A 17,203-nucleotide genomic window follows, 5' to 3' on the forward strand; every position below is an offset into this window, starting at 1 on the left:
GGATTCATATAGGAACTAAAGCTGTTTTGTAGTCTTTAAAGACTACTATTTATTAGCTTCTTATTCACCCATGGATCAAGAATTAATTGCTTGCTATGTTAATGAATTTACCAAAAACCTTACCCCCTGTTTTGTACCAGAAGCTGGTTCATTACACTACCAGTAAGGCACTCAGACTGTGTTAAGTATGGTTTGCAATACCACCAGTTAGAGGATAATCTTACATCCTACCAGGCACTGGGAATGGGCCTCTGTTCAGGGTGCAGCCTGCCAAGCAGCTCTCATCTGTGGACAGGTTACCCCATCGCGGTCATTCACGCTCTTAGAGGAGTTTCTTAAAAGAAAATTATTAACCATGTCTGCTGTCAAACCAAAAGGATGTTCACATGAGAACCTCCTGCTGAACTCTTAGCTAAAGGCAAGGACACTCAAGTGGTGCAATTGCCGTCACTGAGTGGGAGCTGCCTCCTGGCTCCAACGTCACAGTCAGACAGCGAAGTTTATCCTGCAGCCAAGGGACCTGCCATGTACAGCACAATTCTGTTCTGAGGCCGCCCCAGCACAGCCGAGGGCTGGGCCTGCTCTGCTTCACTGCTCCGTGGATCACCAACCCTTCAATATGGAAATGGACCTCCAGACAGGATCACTGTGACACCTTGGAGAGACTGGTAAGATAATAAATTAAACAAGACCAAGAAGGGATCGTAGCTACTTAGCTACACTTGGAAAAAGCAGAGTTCACAAATATTTTTATTTATGCTTTTTATACATTAGATTTGGTAATTTATCTTAAACAGTCTTTTAGGGTACATCTTATTCTTGAAATTGCTTCACTCTTAGCAGCTGTTAAGATAGGAACATCCCTCAGGCATGTATTGACAGCCAGTAGCAACTTATTTTTAAAAGGAGTATAAAAATTAAGACTGACACTTTATGGAAAACTGACTGAATAGGAACAGCTTGTTTCAGATAATAGCATTTTAACACAAGACTGGAAAAGGACTCATTCTCTCTTTCACTGATGAGTATCCAGGTCTCTTCTCTGCTGAAACCCTGCCTGGAATACCTGGGTTCACACATATTTAAAAAATGAAAACCACAAACATCTACTTCAGTCCCTGAGCAATCTGAACTCATTTGGGTGCCATTTCAAATCAACCTTTCAAAAGTTCACGCAATTAGAAGCAGCTACATCATTTTCATTTGTTTCACTTTGGAAAACTAAAAGCCTAGAAATGCTGCTGCATGTTTGATTTAAGCTACTTAAAATCAGGCGATGACATAACCACGAGTGTCAGAGAAGGTACTAGTGCAGCAGCAGGCTAAGAAGTAAGATCTAATTCCTTCTTGCCTTTTGCTAGAACTGATGGCTCGTTTGCCTAATCCAGCCTTAGTAAAAAGGTTACAGGTGCAAATATAAACTAAGAAGCAAAAGAGTATATTTCATAATTCTATTTTAAATGAATTATTGATGTCCCTTTTAGGATGGAGAACCATATCTTCAGATCCTATTTTAGTCTTAATTCTGCTTCGTAATATTGAATGTATGCTATCAAGGAACGCTGAGGAGTAGTTTAACTTAGTGCAACTGTTAGACACAGTATGATGCAGTGTTTTCATTTTGCTAGGTGCATTAATACAGATTTATCTGCGCAGACAACTTATTTAGCTTGCCAGGATACTGTAGAGGAGGATTTAATCTCAGAGTCAGCTGTTCTGGTACACGCCTAACTCAGAAGGGCAGATGCAGAAGCCTAGATTGATAAAGGCAGGCTCAGCACAAGTCAGCACCTGTTTGTACTGATTGAAAAGAACTACCAGCTCCTCACATCTAACAACTTGACATCTCCCGTGACTTCCACAACATTAATTTTTTCCAGCTGTTTAAAGCGATGCTTGTACTCCAGAGTGTGAACACCATTAACTGCAACTTTGAACTGGTGGGCATCGCAGAAAATAATCAGCTGAAAAGCAAGAAGAGAAACAGTTCTAAGTTTTGAGCTCAGGTTACACAGGGAAAACAACCTGATGATCTAGCCTAGACTTTGGCAAGCCCTGCTTCTGTTACAAAGAAGGCTTCATACAAAAGAAATATTTTACAAAGTGAAACTTCAATAAAATTAATAGCATCACAGAATAACTCAAGTTGGAATGGACCCATTAGGATCATCAAGTCCAACTCAATTCAAATTCATTCTGAGCACAGGCTGCATCCTGGCAGCTAATTAAAAACTGTCATTAAAACCAAGTCAACCCAAATCTCTGCTACCTATGGTCCCGTTTAATCCTAAGTATTCTCAAGAATGCAGGAATGGCAGTTTTACTTAAATCTTTATTAGTGACATGACATTTAAGCACTGTTTTGGCAGATTTGCCAGTTTGATGCTATGTTTCAGTTAATCTTACCTCAAAATACATGCCTGGACTGAAAGGGAAATTAGCAACTTCCTTTTCTTCTTCTCCCCAGCTGTCATTAAGGTATGAGTTTCTTACAAATATTTTATTTTTCACTCGGGGGTTCAGATGTAACGCAATGTCCTTTGAGTCACTTGGTTTCAGATTTATCGCAAACCTGGAAGATATTTTTTAAAAGTTTACCAAGCATTGGTAAGTATACCAAGCATTTATAAGAATTATGTCCGTGAGTCCATGGTATTTATCAAGCCTAAGCCTATACTCAGAACTTCTCTGGAGCCAGGGCTGTGACTGACCTGAAGAACCAACCAGGCAGTTAACATGCAACTGTCTCTTTCACGCAGAAACCTTTGCTGGAGGCAACAAATGTAGGACATGACCCTGCCAGATCTGCTTCCTCTCTCACAGCTTTCTGCTCATGTCTCAGCAGGGAGCTATTGAGCCAAGCAGGCCAAGTGCTGCTCCCCTACAGCACCAGGAAGCAGCATTCTCACAGAAACCTATGGTGCTACTTGCTCCACCATCTCTTTCTCTTAACTCGAGCAGTGGAGAGTGGTGAAGCTTTGTTTTACCTAAAGACATGCTGTTCTTTCTGCCAACAAACCAGTTAGAGGTCCATAAAAAGCTCGAGAATTCTCTCTGTACATTTAAGATTGGGGGGGACACCACGCATACGAAGCATCACTGTGCAGGCAGCGCAGCTCTGCCCAGGCTGAATGAACACTCTGCCATCTCAGACAGGTCCACAACACAGGGCTCCTAAAGGGGAGTTCTGGAGAAGAGTTATCAGATGGAAGAGTTATCCAAATTCAGATGAATGCTTTAACTTAGCGGCATTTGAAGAAGAAATATTCCTCCCCCAGGATTCGCTCCAGCTGTCAGGTTATTTATTTCCCTCCTTTGAGAAGCCTGGAATTGCCTAGTCCAGTATGAAATACAGCAACCACCACACTTCCAAACTGTGATGTCCTCTTTTTTGCTGAGAAAAAGGAACATCTACAACTGTGTGAACTGAAAGACATTAAATAACTTACTTACAAACTCTATAAAAATCTATGCGTTTAAAAGCACACTGAGGAGACAACCTGCAATGCTTTAACCACCACCCAAGACCCTCTTCACACTTGTAAATAGTCCATCCAGCACTTGAAATGTGCTAATAAGCTCTTCAAGCCAAAGAAGGAAAACAAATGCTACTATTCAAGTATTAATTATCCTATCCAATTCAAAGTCCATTCAAACTTTGTTGATGAGTTTTCTAGGCCTTGGTTTCCAGTATTAATATAAGCTCTGAGTGCTGTTGAGCTGCAGGAAAGGTCTGTGCTCTGAAGAAGCAGGAGCGCGATGTACACACACAGCGTGAGAAGCATGCTTCTCTTCATTTGCACTAATTACTTTGTTTTCAGGCATGTTTCTGCAGAGCCAAAACCACCCTTCAAGCAAAGGGCATGCCGAAGCACAGACATTTCCTCAGCTCCATTTTGACCACATTGCACTCCACTTTTTTTTTCCCCATCTTTAAATCATGTTGGGAAAATGTCTTCTTTGCTACCTTTTGTTCCTAATTTGCTATTAAAACTATAGCTCATACTCCCCTACCAGCTTTCATCACTCAGTTGCTGACAGTTAGGGACCTTCCTGCTTCTACAGTCCCCAAGGAGGCTGTCCAAGAAATATGGTAACATGCAGCATCTGAGCACACCAGCAACTCATCCAATGCACCTATTTTCCACCTACTTCTGCCAGTACCCTTACTCTTGGATCTCTTTAGAATAAATGCTGCCATTGTATGATGTGATTCTGTGACTCTGTGATGTGTGTGCTCACACACCTTGCACAATGGAAACCCTGAACAGACATGCAACCTTGTGAACGAAGCAGATTTAGTAGGTAAAAGACACTCAAGTTTTACTTCCACTTTTCACAAGTCCTCTCTAAAGTGCCATCTGGCAGGTTCCTGAGAAAACTACCCTGTAGTTTCGGATGATTCCACATGAAAAGTTGCAAGTGAGTAAGAACATACTGAAGCAATGGAAAATCCTACTCATTCTCAAGAGTAGTTCAGTTAAAATAGCAGAAAAAAAAAAATCAGTAACACTTACATCCTTGGGTTTTTATTCACTTCTCCTTTAACGGCAACTGTGCATCCTGGACCAAGTGCAGTATCAAGTTTCCCAACATAAGGAACTCCCTGGAAGAACACCACCAGTAAATTTTTTTACAGTGACTTACATTTTTCAATATGCAAGCTGAACTTTACTATAGCAGGAAGAAATTTGGCCTATAATTGCAAATCTGCACTTATAGCTAAAGTTATTCCCACCAACATGTCCTGGGATACTAATACTATAGTGAGATAAACTTATCAGTGTGTTGGGTTTTTTCTTTAGACTACCACCTTGGGCTCAAAATAAACACTATTTACAACTACTTCTGCCACCACTAATGGTGGAAGGAGGGGAAGAAGAGGGAAAAAAAAAGTAAGCATGAAACTCCCTGCACTAATTTAAATTTGTATCACATAATTATTCAGAGGCAGACATCCCAACCTCTCCTCTCTGAAAGCTTCAGTTACGCTTTAAAGAAGATTCATGCTGGGTGTGTACTTGCACAGTTGCTTAAGTACTAGAAGTAAGGTCACGGAGTATTCTGTCCTCCTGGCACCAGTTCATAAGGATAGATGGTGCAAGTATTCTATTTGCATTTGGTTTGGGGTTTTTCTTGCTGGTGGTTTGTTTTTGTGGTTGGTTGGTTGTTATTGGTGTAAGTTATTCTGATCAGGGAAAAGGAGTGAATGGAGAAGTCCTTCTCCTTTATATTCTGCTGAAGTCCACAACTTGCAGGTGACAATGTTGCATGTTATTTGGTTTTCAAAAGAAGACTGACGAAGGCAGACTGTTAAGGACAAGGCAACTAAAATCATGGCACGTGCTGCCACTTCACCTTCTCCACAAATTCTGTTTGTATATATTCCTGGCTTCCAACTCCTTTTCAGTTTGAATGTGGTCCTTACTCCAGTCTGGATATTGTCCACCTGTACAGCTTTTTGCAAGAAGATGAGCACTCACTCTGTCTGTGTGCTGTGCCGGCTGGGTGTGAGTCCCAACCCTCAGGTAGGATGTTTGCATCCAGCCACCTGATGTGTATACAGGGTGAGCGTGGATCTGTCCGCAAGAGGAAAATGTAGCCAGACAGGTTCTGAGATATGCACATTAATGTAAGGCCATTTGGCGTACTATAACTGTAGTATACTTGTGTTTTACAGGTACTTCCAAAGGTAGAGAAAACTAAATATGCTTATTTGAAAAAAGTCCTTAATGTAATTTGGTCGTTTAAAACTTCAAGTACGCCGCTTTTTATTTCTCTGTTTATGGCTGTGTATGCTGCATTTATCTTTTGGGGTTTCTATATACTTTAACAAATAGCTTCACTTTTACTAGTAGCACGATTACTCTCTACAAAACCTCACTGATGATCATCTCCCAGAGGATTTTCAATTCCCTTTGTTCTGTGCATATTTTTTCATGAATAACTGAGATGTTTTTATTTTCATTTTTTCTACTCTTCACATTTGCCACAAGTGTACACGAGACACTTACAAATTGTGAACCATCTGGCATTTCCCCCTACAAGAGAAAACAAACAATATTAACTATCTAATCAGACAAAAGGGAGATTCCTTCGACTTCTTACAGACATACGTACATTTTCTGTGTTTATCTTTGTTACTCCTAGAGATGATGGCTGAGAGCCTTGTAAAGACTGCAGAAAGAGAGACATTTGGATGTCACTGCTAACGTCATAGAACTTTAACATAAAGTTGGTTTAGAACTGTATTAACGATCTGTGCTGCTTGAAAGGCTAAGCTGTTAACATGGAAATCTAGGGCTATGGTAAAGACAGCCAAAGCCCTACAAACTAAGGAGAAGAACAAGCCAAATATATATTTCTAAGGACCACCTCACTACAGTTTGAATCTTCATTTAACAGGCAGAGCACTGTTTAACCCCTTAGCATCTGGGGGTACCCACTGAGCTTTCCTCACTGGGGTAGGAATACCAGCAGGGCAGGTCCATGCAGGCGTCCTTAAGAGTCCTATGCATCCCTGTTCATATGCCATGGGAGGGGCATATGAGCAGTATGGCCATGCAGAGATACAGTTCCAGCCTAGCCCTGGCAGATTGTATCTTCAGCTGCTTTATTTCAATACAAGCCTCCCTCTTCCTCCTCAGAAGAGTATATTAGAAGCAAAGACAAAAAGGAAAAAATCGCCCTTCTGCATTCCTTTCTTCCCCAAAGGATACAGCATCAGCAACCATAGATTAAAACAATTCTTTTGTTCTGTGCTTGGGACAGAAACCAACCTACAGCACCTGCTTGCCCCCAGGCTCTTCTCAGAGTCAGCCCTCCAAGATCAGGACTCAGACAGCTTTGAAGTAACATTATTCTGGCAACATGCCCAAGACCAAGTGATGGGGCCCACAAAAGTCTGTATATAAGCTTTGCAATGATCAGTGAGTAGACATATATTTAAAGTTCAGACTCAATTTTATTCAGGCCCAAAAATCCACCTTCTATCAACACAGTTATTAGGCTGCTGACCTGAGTTAGACCTGATGTTTAGCAGCAAGAGATCCAAGCTTTGCCCACAACGTAGTGAGGATGGGGCAGAAGAGACCCAGAACATTACACAGGACTAGGTAGGCTGCCTTAGTGAGTGGCAGCAGAAAAGGGAAAAGATATTCACCTTCTGTATCTCCCCCAAATTTCTCACCTGCCGTTTCTGCTCTAAAAGTCTCGCCCTTCCAGAGAAGAAACACCCCTCCTTCTGCACAGAGGAGAACACATCATTCAACTCCTCCCTGTTGGTTTATTTTCTCTAGCAGAGCTGGCAGCCGAGAGGAATCACAGCACTTCCTGCACTTTAAATTCACTGCAGTTTGGTCCAAGAGCAAGTCAAGCCACAACATCTTCAAGAAAGGACGCCTCACTTGCCAGAAATAAACATATACTCCTACTTTTTATTTCATTCAAGAATTCAGTCATTTTAGTGGGAAAAACAGGATTATGTGCAAAAGCAGTTCCAGCTGTGGCTGAACTTGGCATTTGGAAGCCTGGCAACAAGTTACAGCTGTAGCTGAACTTGGCACTTAGAAACACTGAATACTGAAAGTTCATTTTGGAGCTTCTGCAGTATTTGAAAAGTATAATAATAAAAGTATAATATTCCTAGATCCGGTATCCAGTCAATTCTTACACCCTTTGTCCTGTTAACTTTGTAAGCTGCAAACTTTGTCACCCTTTTGCCCCTAACCTCAAGACTAAAATGGGAAGACAAAGATCCTCACATGAGATTCACATGTTGAAATGCAAGGAAAAAAAGTTTTGTTACTGACAATAAACTGTGCAGCTGCTTTTCTTTACTTCCTTTTCACTATAAATCCTACTCTGCAGTTTAGTAAGACAGAAAAGAGGAATCAAACAAGTCAGCTGTCTATATAACTTACATTAGAAACAAAGTCTATGCTTTTGATCTGCACTTTGCCATATATTCCAAGTGTATCTATTCTTTCAAGGCTAATTCTGTGGTTGTAGAGCAGCAAGTGCTTCTTGTTTACAGTCACCTGAAGAGACAGGAAACAAAACAGGAAAGTTGTATTAAATATACATTACACCAGCCAGGTATCATACTGAATGCATATATCTCTGTTTTACACTGATTTGGTACAGAAGCAGTGAGCATCCTAGAAATTTCAGAGCAGCTAAGCTCAGCTGCTCCATGATTCAGTCTCTCCATCACTATGAGAGAGATGTGACTACACTAAAATCTGCATTTCACACCTTTTATTTCTATCACCTGATCATTTACCAGTGTGGTACCAATCTAATAGAATCTGTTATTGCAGTTTAGCAGAGCAAGACGGACCTTGTATTTTATCTCCAAGAGGACTGTCCTACACTAGTCACAAAACAGGTTTATGCTAAGGTCAGCCCTTGGCACATAAGAAGAGAAGGAAGGGTGGAGTAGCCATTAGCCACAGCAGCCAAGTTATTTGCCTACCCATTCAATTTAGAAGGAAGCAATACAAAATTAAAGGCCTGATTTACTTAGCATCTCCCTAAAGAAAAGCTTCTAAACTTTTCTGTACTCAGACTATACCTAGGTAAGAAAGAAACCAAAGCTTGCAACTATTTATTGTAAATATCATATACAAAATACCTCTGTTTTACTGGCCGGACAACTGGCTATAGAGAAAGCATTGACCCAGACTCACCTGGAATTTATCCTTTAAAATCATGATTATAATCTCAAATGACTTCCCTTTTTGGAAGGGCATCTCGTAAGTGATCTCCTCCCAGCCCCATTTTTCCTTCTCCAGTGTGTTGCAGACAATGCAGCCAGACCTTCTGAAGCGGGGGTTGAAATGAAACGCCACATCAGCTCGAGGCTTTATACTGCTGCCACACTGTAAATCCACCTGGAACCTAATCATAAAAATAAGACAAACCACATGCAGCTCAGTCTGTCAAGAAATCACCTAGAAGTTCAATACACTGGCAGAGCCTTAGAACAGGCAGATACAATAAGTGTTGTTGGATAAGGAAAACAAACAAACATATAATTGTCCAAGTCCTATACATTTGTGAAAGGTTCTCCCATGATTTATCGCAATGAATTAAAATATTTGTCATATTCTGTCATGTAAGCTCCTCACTTAATGCGTTCACTACCTTCCCTCCCATCATCTTCAGCAGAATAAACAAATGAACCTTGGGTAAAATCAGGGAAGAGAACCGCCATAGTGGGCACACACACTGCTTCATGCCTCCTTATCCCAGTTTATGTTAATTCCTTCATGCAACACATTCAGTTGTCAATTCTGTTAGTCTCAGAGAACCTCTTTAGATAAGCAAACACGTGCTATGACAGGGAAAAAAAATTGCCAAAGCAGGCAAAGCAAAAAGAGAGAAGAGAGGATCAGCAGAAAGCAAAAAATCAGTTCATCCTCCACTTCTCATCGTAAAGCTTTCCTTGGCCACTTAAGCCTGTTTTCACACTGACGCCACCACAGGGATTTAGATAAAACCTTTGTGTGCCATCAGAAATAGGACCCCTGGAAACATTTTATCCATCATATTCTTGTTCATGTGGTGACACGGCAAAAAGTGACACTGCAGCCACTACCTGTCTGCATCATCAGGAACAGTCCCATGTATCACAATCAGCTGTCCAGGAACAAGGCCACCAAGTATGGTCCCAACATAAGGAATGATCTAGAAGAGAGGAGGAAAAAAAAACACAACACAAAACCACGTTTCAAATAACATTTTGTGAAGGAGGCAAAAAATCCCACAATAGTTTTAAAAATAATATTCTAATAATTATGTGATGCTCTAGCACACTAAAAGAAACACAACTAGCATTTCATTTAAAAGAAACAGTAGAAGAAAAGGACTACCCACCACAATGTGAAGGAAAAACCCCACAGATTTTCATCTATGACAAACAAGTTTCTCAGAGAAAATTAAAATTTCCAGCCTCTATTCCTAGCTCTCACACGATGAATGGCAATATTTTATTGCCTCGCTTTTCATAGACTATAAAGAAGATTCACTTCAAATTGCCTAGGGCTGACTTTTATCAGCCCTTTGGTGGTAGCAGAAGGCACCTCACGGAACCCTCCTGAGCTCAGACTCCAGCACCTGCCTTTTTGCTTGTTCTTGCTCCATGCTGGAAAACACTCATGGGAAGTGGTTATGGCAGAGAACAGTGTCTTCTTAGTAAAAACTACATGACAAACACAACAAAATACCCTGTCCTAATGAGCTGAGAACTGCAAGGTGCACTGAAATAGCCCTGTCCAGGGGTCTTGGGCTTCACGGTACCTACGGTACACAGCCCAGCTCAAAGCCTGGCCATCTTTGCTTCCTCATTAATAGCTGGAGAAGGTAACACACGCGCATTATACTAAATTGAAACAGCAACACACTAGGACTTGTTGGGTCATATGAGGGGACATGTCTGTTAAAATAAAAGCCCCAAACACCCCAGTATGGCTCTCTGACCAAAGCCACCCCCCCAACCAGCAGCTGGTACACCCAGAACTTCAGGGCAGGAAGGGCAGCACCTTCACGGAAAACTGTGGGAGTCACAGGAGACCGATATGAAAGCAAAGCTAGAAGTCTGCATCTCATCACCTGTGCTTTAGGTTGAACAATGAAGTGAATAATAGCAAATATCATATTTGATCTGGTTAACAGACAAAAATTTCTGCCAAGGTTGTGTTTTGTATGTTTTCCCCCAAAATCCCTGATCTATGGAAGAGCATATAAGATTTTACAACCTCTTTAAAATGAAACATCAATTGCAAACAGGAGATCCAGTAATTTTACAACAGAAAATGAACAGACTGGAAACTCTGCTCTCGAATGGAATACTGGACCACAAAAGGACATGTTGAGATTTTTATTTTTTAAATATGTGTATCATCACACAAAACAGGAAGATATAAAAATGGGATGTGTTCACTGACACCTATTCTTGTGAATTTGTGAGGAGAGAAGAGGGAATGACAGCAAAAATTCTCAAAATCCAGAGCGTTGATCATTTGTGCCAGTATATAGACATCCTTTTCTGCTCTCTCTCCACTTTCCTTCTCAGCTACCCACACATTGCACAAAACATAATTTGCAGTCATATTCTACATCAGGTAAAACAGACTTAGAGAATTTGCTTCTCAAGCATAAGCTCACAAATGGTCAAGTTGGCTTAAGTTTCATGTGTTTTTATTGTCTTGAGCAGGTACAGTAGAGGCAAATCAAAATGTGAGAATAACCCTTAAAAGTGAAACAATAAATAGGCCAAAATCCCTTTGCTTACTGATAGTAGCTTGGTTCCTTAATATACAAGCTGTACACAAGAAGCTCAATTTTATTCAAATAACAATAATACTAATAAATAAGAAAAAACATATATTGATTATTTTAGTTTTAACACACTGCTTCTGAGGGACAGTAGCTCTGAATAATGCAGTAAAGTAATGAATTACTGGTGCAGTCTCCAAAGATGAACCAGGGAAACACAGAGACGCGGGCCAGGGATGTCAGGACTTACCTAGTCTAGTGGTTCAAAGTTATTTATCCCTGGAAGAGAAGCTGTGGCAAACAGACTTCTTTACAATCAAAAAAATGCATTTATTTAAGAGAAAAGAAGGTTTGCCCATCAACTCTTCAGAACCTCAAACATAGAATCTTCAAGGCCATACCAGAGCATTTCCTGGGTGCAATATGTCAGACTTAATAAGGTTTGGTCATCCCAGAATGTGCCTGTAATTACCTCACGTCTCAAGATATTCTTCTACTAATTTTTCATCATGATGAAGAATAATGCTTGTAACATCACATAATCTACCAGCATCCTGGCTCTCTTCTAGACCTCAAAAATTACTTCTGAAGCCATGTGGTCAATGTCAACTGAGTTTGAGAGGTCATGAAGTTTAAGTTCTTTCTAATATTTGCCAGTTTCCACAAAATAAGAGGAGAGATGATGGTCTTATGGAGGAAAGGACTGTGATAACATAGCTTTCATCCAGCTTGCTGGGTAGCAGACAGCTGTCCCATCAGAGGGGGCATGACAACATTTCTTGCCAAATCGGTGGAATAAAGGGCATAAAGAGGAAAGCAGGGTTTTCTGGATGATGCAGAACAGTACAGTAGTGAAGAAATAAGTCTCAAACTCAAACCTGTAAATAAAGTTCTTAAGTTTTGCTTCTTATAGAAAAATTCCCTGAAAAACTAAAGTCTTCATAGCCTGCCCTTCTCCATTCCTATTAAGTTCATCTTATGGTATGACAGAGGTGACAGAATCACAGAAGGGCTGAGGCTGGAAGAGGCCTCTGATGTCAATGCCTTGCTCAAAGCAAGGTCAGATAGAGCAGGTTGCTCATGGCCTGTGTGGAGGCTGTCCTGAGGTCATCAGCACAATCATTCCCCCAACTCCGCTTCCATATTCCAATCCCAAATACTCACGCTTATTCCTACTTTAGGCTCTTGACCCCTAAGCCCCCGTTTACCCCTTTACATTCTCCAGCCTGGTCTTGTCACCCACCAAACTCACCAGTCCCCTCACAGCCACACAATTTTGCTGAATTCTTACTCACTCTCTTACACAGATTATTTGTCCTAAACAACTCCTAACCCTCCTCTTCACACCTCCTCTTCCCACCAAAATCCCTATCTACCAACTTTCATGCTCCCTTTCCTTTTGCAGTTCAGTCCTTTCTGCCTTCTAGTTAATCTCCACACAGCCTTCCTTACTCTTCCAGCTGGGTTCTTGTGAAGAAGGTTGAAGCTATTCCCCTGTCATCCCTAACTCTATCCCGCAAGCAGTGAACATACAGTGGGACCAAACAATCAGATTCACTGAGGGCACAGGTGTGTGTCAGTGCAAACTGCAATAGATAAGGAAGTCCTGTGCAGATCTGTGCTGCTGAACACTCCACATAGATACTCTGCAGACTTAAATACTTTAAAAAGAGTTCTAGCATGAAATGTCAAAAAATACTGTTTTGTGCAGGCTCAAAGAAACTACTTTTTTAAAGACACAATGAAAATCACAGCTCCAGCCCATCCCTTTAGCTACATGACAGTGTCAGGCTGCTGTCCCAGATCATGAGAATACTAGACCTCAGAGAATGTCTCCAGACTCTGAGCTAGGCAAACAACATTCCATCAAATTCACTCTCTGCAATTGCTGAGTTGTGTTAGCTCAAGTCTTCCCTACAATACGGGATTTAAGGTAAGGTATCAGCTATCAAAAAAAAAAATCAAGTTTAATTGTTCAGACTGTGGTTACAAGTACCACAAAAAAAAAAAAAAAAAAAAAAAGAAAGACGAGGGCTGCCAGGCACCACCCATGTTTACAGAAAATTAGGAGAGAAAACAGTGCTTATCATACTTTCACTTTGAATCCAGCACATTCTGGAAAAATGTCAGATATCCAAATAAGCTGTGTATGAACAAGGATTACCCTCCAAGGCTGCCAGAATTTCCTTCCTGTTTCGGAAATCCTGTGTATGAAGCAGCCATTTGCTTACAGCATAATTTCTAAACACCATCAGCTCCCGATGTCACCTGTGATGTTCTCCTTTGAATACCTGAGCGATGCAAAGAGTTCTCAGTAACGTCCCTCACTGTGCAACACAGCAGGAGTACTAACTATTGACATAAACCAGCAAAGTCTCATTTCCCAAGGGAAAAGTTGTTGACATGAGAGGGGAGTTACCGGGTTCATGATTGTCTTCTGCGGTCCATCCAAGGACATCATCTTCCCTTCTCTGTTTAAGTTCTTCAGTTCTGTGTGACCACTGCTGGAGCACATTTAAAGGACTCACAGGTCAGGCAGCACCAAAGGAGGGATCCCTTAAAAAAAACCCCAAGACTTTTAATTAGGAAGAAAAAAGTAACACAAAAGAAATGATGCAAACTTCTTTCCTTTCCAATAAATTTGCTGGGATTTTGAAATTTTTCCACTTTTACCTTACATAAAGTTCAGAGATACTGGGCAAACAAACAGCAAGGAAGCATAGAGTGTTTTATGTTTCCTTCCCCAACACATGCAAACCCTGAACTCCCCACATAACTACAGAAGTTTGTAAAACTTGCATTAAGTGCACAGCATTAATAAGGAATTAAAAAAACAGGTTGTGAGTATATCAAGCTACATTGTAAAGTCTTTGGCAAATCTTCCAATGATATGACCAATATTCAGGTCCCAAGTGAAACTAATAAGTAGTTATTTCTCGTACATTCTGAAGAAACAAGGTAACATGAAAACTGTGTGGTGATGACAGGTAGACAGGGAAAAAGTCAAAGGTGAGGGTTCTAGTACCATTGCTGTGTGACAACTGCTACCAACATTAAAACGAAACAACCACACCAAACCAAACCCCCAAGGTCCACAGGGTCCTGGGGTTAATCTTCTACAATGATTCAACAAGAGTAGCCCATTGCAACATCTGGCTTATCTTGTGGGAGATTTGAGCCAGAAGGGTATTAATTCTGTTACTTAAGACTAGTGTCTAGAATGCAATTCAGAGCACATAGGGTGCCTGCATGGCATAACTGTGTTGGCCCTTTGATCTTCTCATGAGAGACCATCAATTTACGAAAGGAATGTGTAAAGGCAAGCAAATTTCATTACTGTTATTTTTAAAAGGAGAAAATAAAGCAGACCAGGTGGAATTATGGCAAAGTGTCGGGTTGGGGGTTGTTTTGATTGGTTATTAGGTTGAAAAGCTCATGAGATAATGAGGAAAAGCTGCAGTTCAGGCCTGACAAAACAGGAGATGGCCATGCAATGGCAAGGTGCTCCTTTAACCTGTCAGAGGAAGCACTGTCAGTGCGTGTTACACCAAATCTTAACTCCGCAACACCACCAGGTAAGGTTTTCTTATTATACATTTAGAACTGGAAAATATACACATGCTTTCCTGTTATCTCACACACTGCAAAGCAGCTGAAAACCTCTTCAATAAAATAAACAGGAAAACAGGCCAAGAAGCAGCTACTAGCCTGTCCCACTGTGACATGCAGAAAATGTCTCTCATGAGGGTAGTTCTGGTTAGACTTTATTATAATCAAAGCTAGGTTTTACATCAAGGCAAACAAAACTCCTGCAAAAAAAAGAATAAGCGAGATACTTTCCGGATATTTAAAGCACAATTTAAGTACAAAACACCAACGGGGTCCCCCACCCCCGGCTATAAACCCAATACTACAAGGCGCTGGAAGGACACGGAACCAGCTCCACCAGGACACCGGGGCCACTTCAGCCTTGAGGCGCTGCGAGGACGCCCCGGCTGCACCGAGCGCCTCCTTCTGCCGGGGCCCCTCTCCCCCACGCAGCCGGGGTATGCGGATACTTTTACCCTTCGGTTCCCCCCTAACGAGACGCTCCCTGTTCACCTGCACAACGTACCTCCGTGGCTAGCAGCGCCCGCACCGCCGCGGGCTGAGGCCGCCCTCAGCTGCCATCGCGCCCCGCCGCCCTCAGCTGCCGCCGCTCCGTGCCCGGCCTGGCCCCGCCCGGCGGCTTCCGGCCGCCCCAACGTCACCGCGCACGGACACTGCCCGGGACCGAACGGGCTGGCAGCCGCGGCCAAGGGGGCGGCCCTTTCCCGGAAGCTGCGGCCCTTTCCCGAAAGCGGCGGCTGAGGACAGACAGCTGCCTCCCGGGGGGCTTATCGCAGAGGAGTGGAAAGCAGCGATGCGTTTTGTTGCAGTAAAATAATAATTTGACAGCGTTCAATGAACCGACGGGATTAAACAAAGATAACCGTGGTTTGACAAAGTTCAACGAGTTCTAAGGCAAGGTCCACCTTATTCATTACTGCATGGAGGAAAATTGAGTTAGCCTTGAGTTAGAAAGATTCACAAAGACTGGAGATGCTGTGGGGTCCAGGTCTGATTTTGGGCTCGGGAAGGTTTCGAAATGATCCCAAGAGTGACATTAAGACAAAAATGAGGTCAGATGCCACTGAACAGTCAAGATAGAGCAACAGAGTGATGGGGGAGGAAAATCAGGAGGAACGTTAAGCAAGCACAGGGGAAGATAAGTAAAAGATAAGCAAGAGATAGTCACCGCCAGGGATCCAAACACCGTCTTCCATTGGGCAGCTCTCAGGGTTCAGGCCCCGGTAGCGCTGGCCATTCGCAGGTCTCAAGTTGTGCTGGTATCAAGGGTCCAAGTGCCAGTATCAGAGTCCGGGTCCCAGTAGTGCTGGCAGCACTCGGGTCTCAGGTCCGCCACCAGTGGTGGGTGGATGGCCACACTCGCAAGGCGTAACCTGGGCATTTTAGGGCAGTTGGTGGCGGGCATTGCCTGAGCACACTGGTCACAGATGTTGGTGGCTGGTAGAGCTGGAGCTTCACTTGAGCTTACACAAGCTTCAAGCATTCTTTGAATTTTAGCAGTTCACAATGATCATGCACTTTCCGCTTTATCTTACTGTAGTTAAGCATTTACAGCAAGCACTTTTCCATCTTGTTTCTTCAGAACAAGCAGGCCTTGAGCATATTATTTCAGCAAGCACACTTTTTAGACAATAATTCACAATATCTCAGCCTTCCACACGTACACCGTGTGTTAAGAACCACTGCCTCTCACACACACACCATGTGCTAAGAGCCACCATCTCTTACAGATGCAAAGGGTAAGGAATATGAAGGTTATAACAATTAATAGAGTCACTACATGGATTAGTAATGGCTCATTAGTATCAATTCAGCACGCAATCATAGTTACCACGGTGAAATCAACGTTACCGTACAACAAGTCGCTTACCAAAGATCTGCCATCACTGAAAGGTCTCTCTGCCTGGAGGAGCAACCTTGAGAGGTGTCCCAGCTCAAGGGGAGATCACTGCCACGCAGTCACACTGCCGAGCAAGGACATCTCACCCAGGCTGTCATATTTATGGAATGAAGTGGTTGGCTGAAATCATATGTATCGGGAAAGGCATACATGAGGCTCCGTGTACCCTTGATAAATGAGTCATGGAGAAACAACACGCTATTTATACATCTATTGCATGATCAGTGTTCCAAGCTTGTATGCATTGGTGCTCACTGTGCTACTCTGCTCCTTTGTGGGTGAGCTGGAGGAGCTCATGGCCCAGCTATGGCTCAGGCCTTTGCCTCCTTTGGGGCCTGCACCAAACCACCGCCAGTCTGGTCAAGGGGTCAGCACACCTGTCACAGCAGGGGTGCTCTGCCACCCTGGGAGGGT

General features: G+C 42.4%; 1 protein-coding gene across 4 annotated transcripts; it reads right to left on the bottom strand.

The window, feature by feature from the left end:
- Positions 1-728: 728 nt before the first annotated feature.
- Positions 729-16,778, bottom strand: LGALS8 (galectin 8). 4 transcript variants are annotated; one of them, XM_082048550.1, is made up of 10 exons: positions 16,760-16,778; positions 13,700-13,836; positions 9,602-9,690; positions 8,691-8,901; positions 7,923-8,039; positions 6,121-6,177; positions 6,015-6,041; positions 4,518-4,606; positions 2,407-2,572; positions 729-1,964 (listed from the first exon to the last, which is right to left on the bottom strand). In XM_082048550.1, exons 2-10 carry the CDS (start codon positions 13,793-13,795, stop codon positions 1,815-1,817), a joined length of 1,002 nt encoding a protein of 333 aa, XP_081904676.1. In that variant the 5' UTR covers positions 13,796-13,836; positions 16,760-16,778; the 3' UTR covers positions 729-1,814. The 4 variants fall into 4 exon arrangements, with proteins under 4 accessions (XP_081904676.1, XP_081904674.1, XP_081904675.1 ...); XM_082048548.1 differs by lacking the exon at positions 16,760-16,778 and adding an exon at positions 15,395-15,536; XM_082048549.1 differs by lacking the exon at positions 16,760-16,778 and adding an exon at positions 15,382-15,496.
- Positions 16,779-17,203: the final 425 nt, after the last annotated feature.

This window comes from Streptopelia decaocto (assembly GCF_964273445.1).
Source record: "Streptopelia decaocto genome assembly, chromosome: 3".
Classification (NCBI taxonomy): domain Eukaryota; kingdom Metazoa; phylum Chordata; class Aves; order Columbiformes; family Columbidae; genus Streptopelia; species Streptopelia decaocto.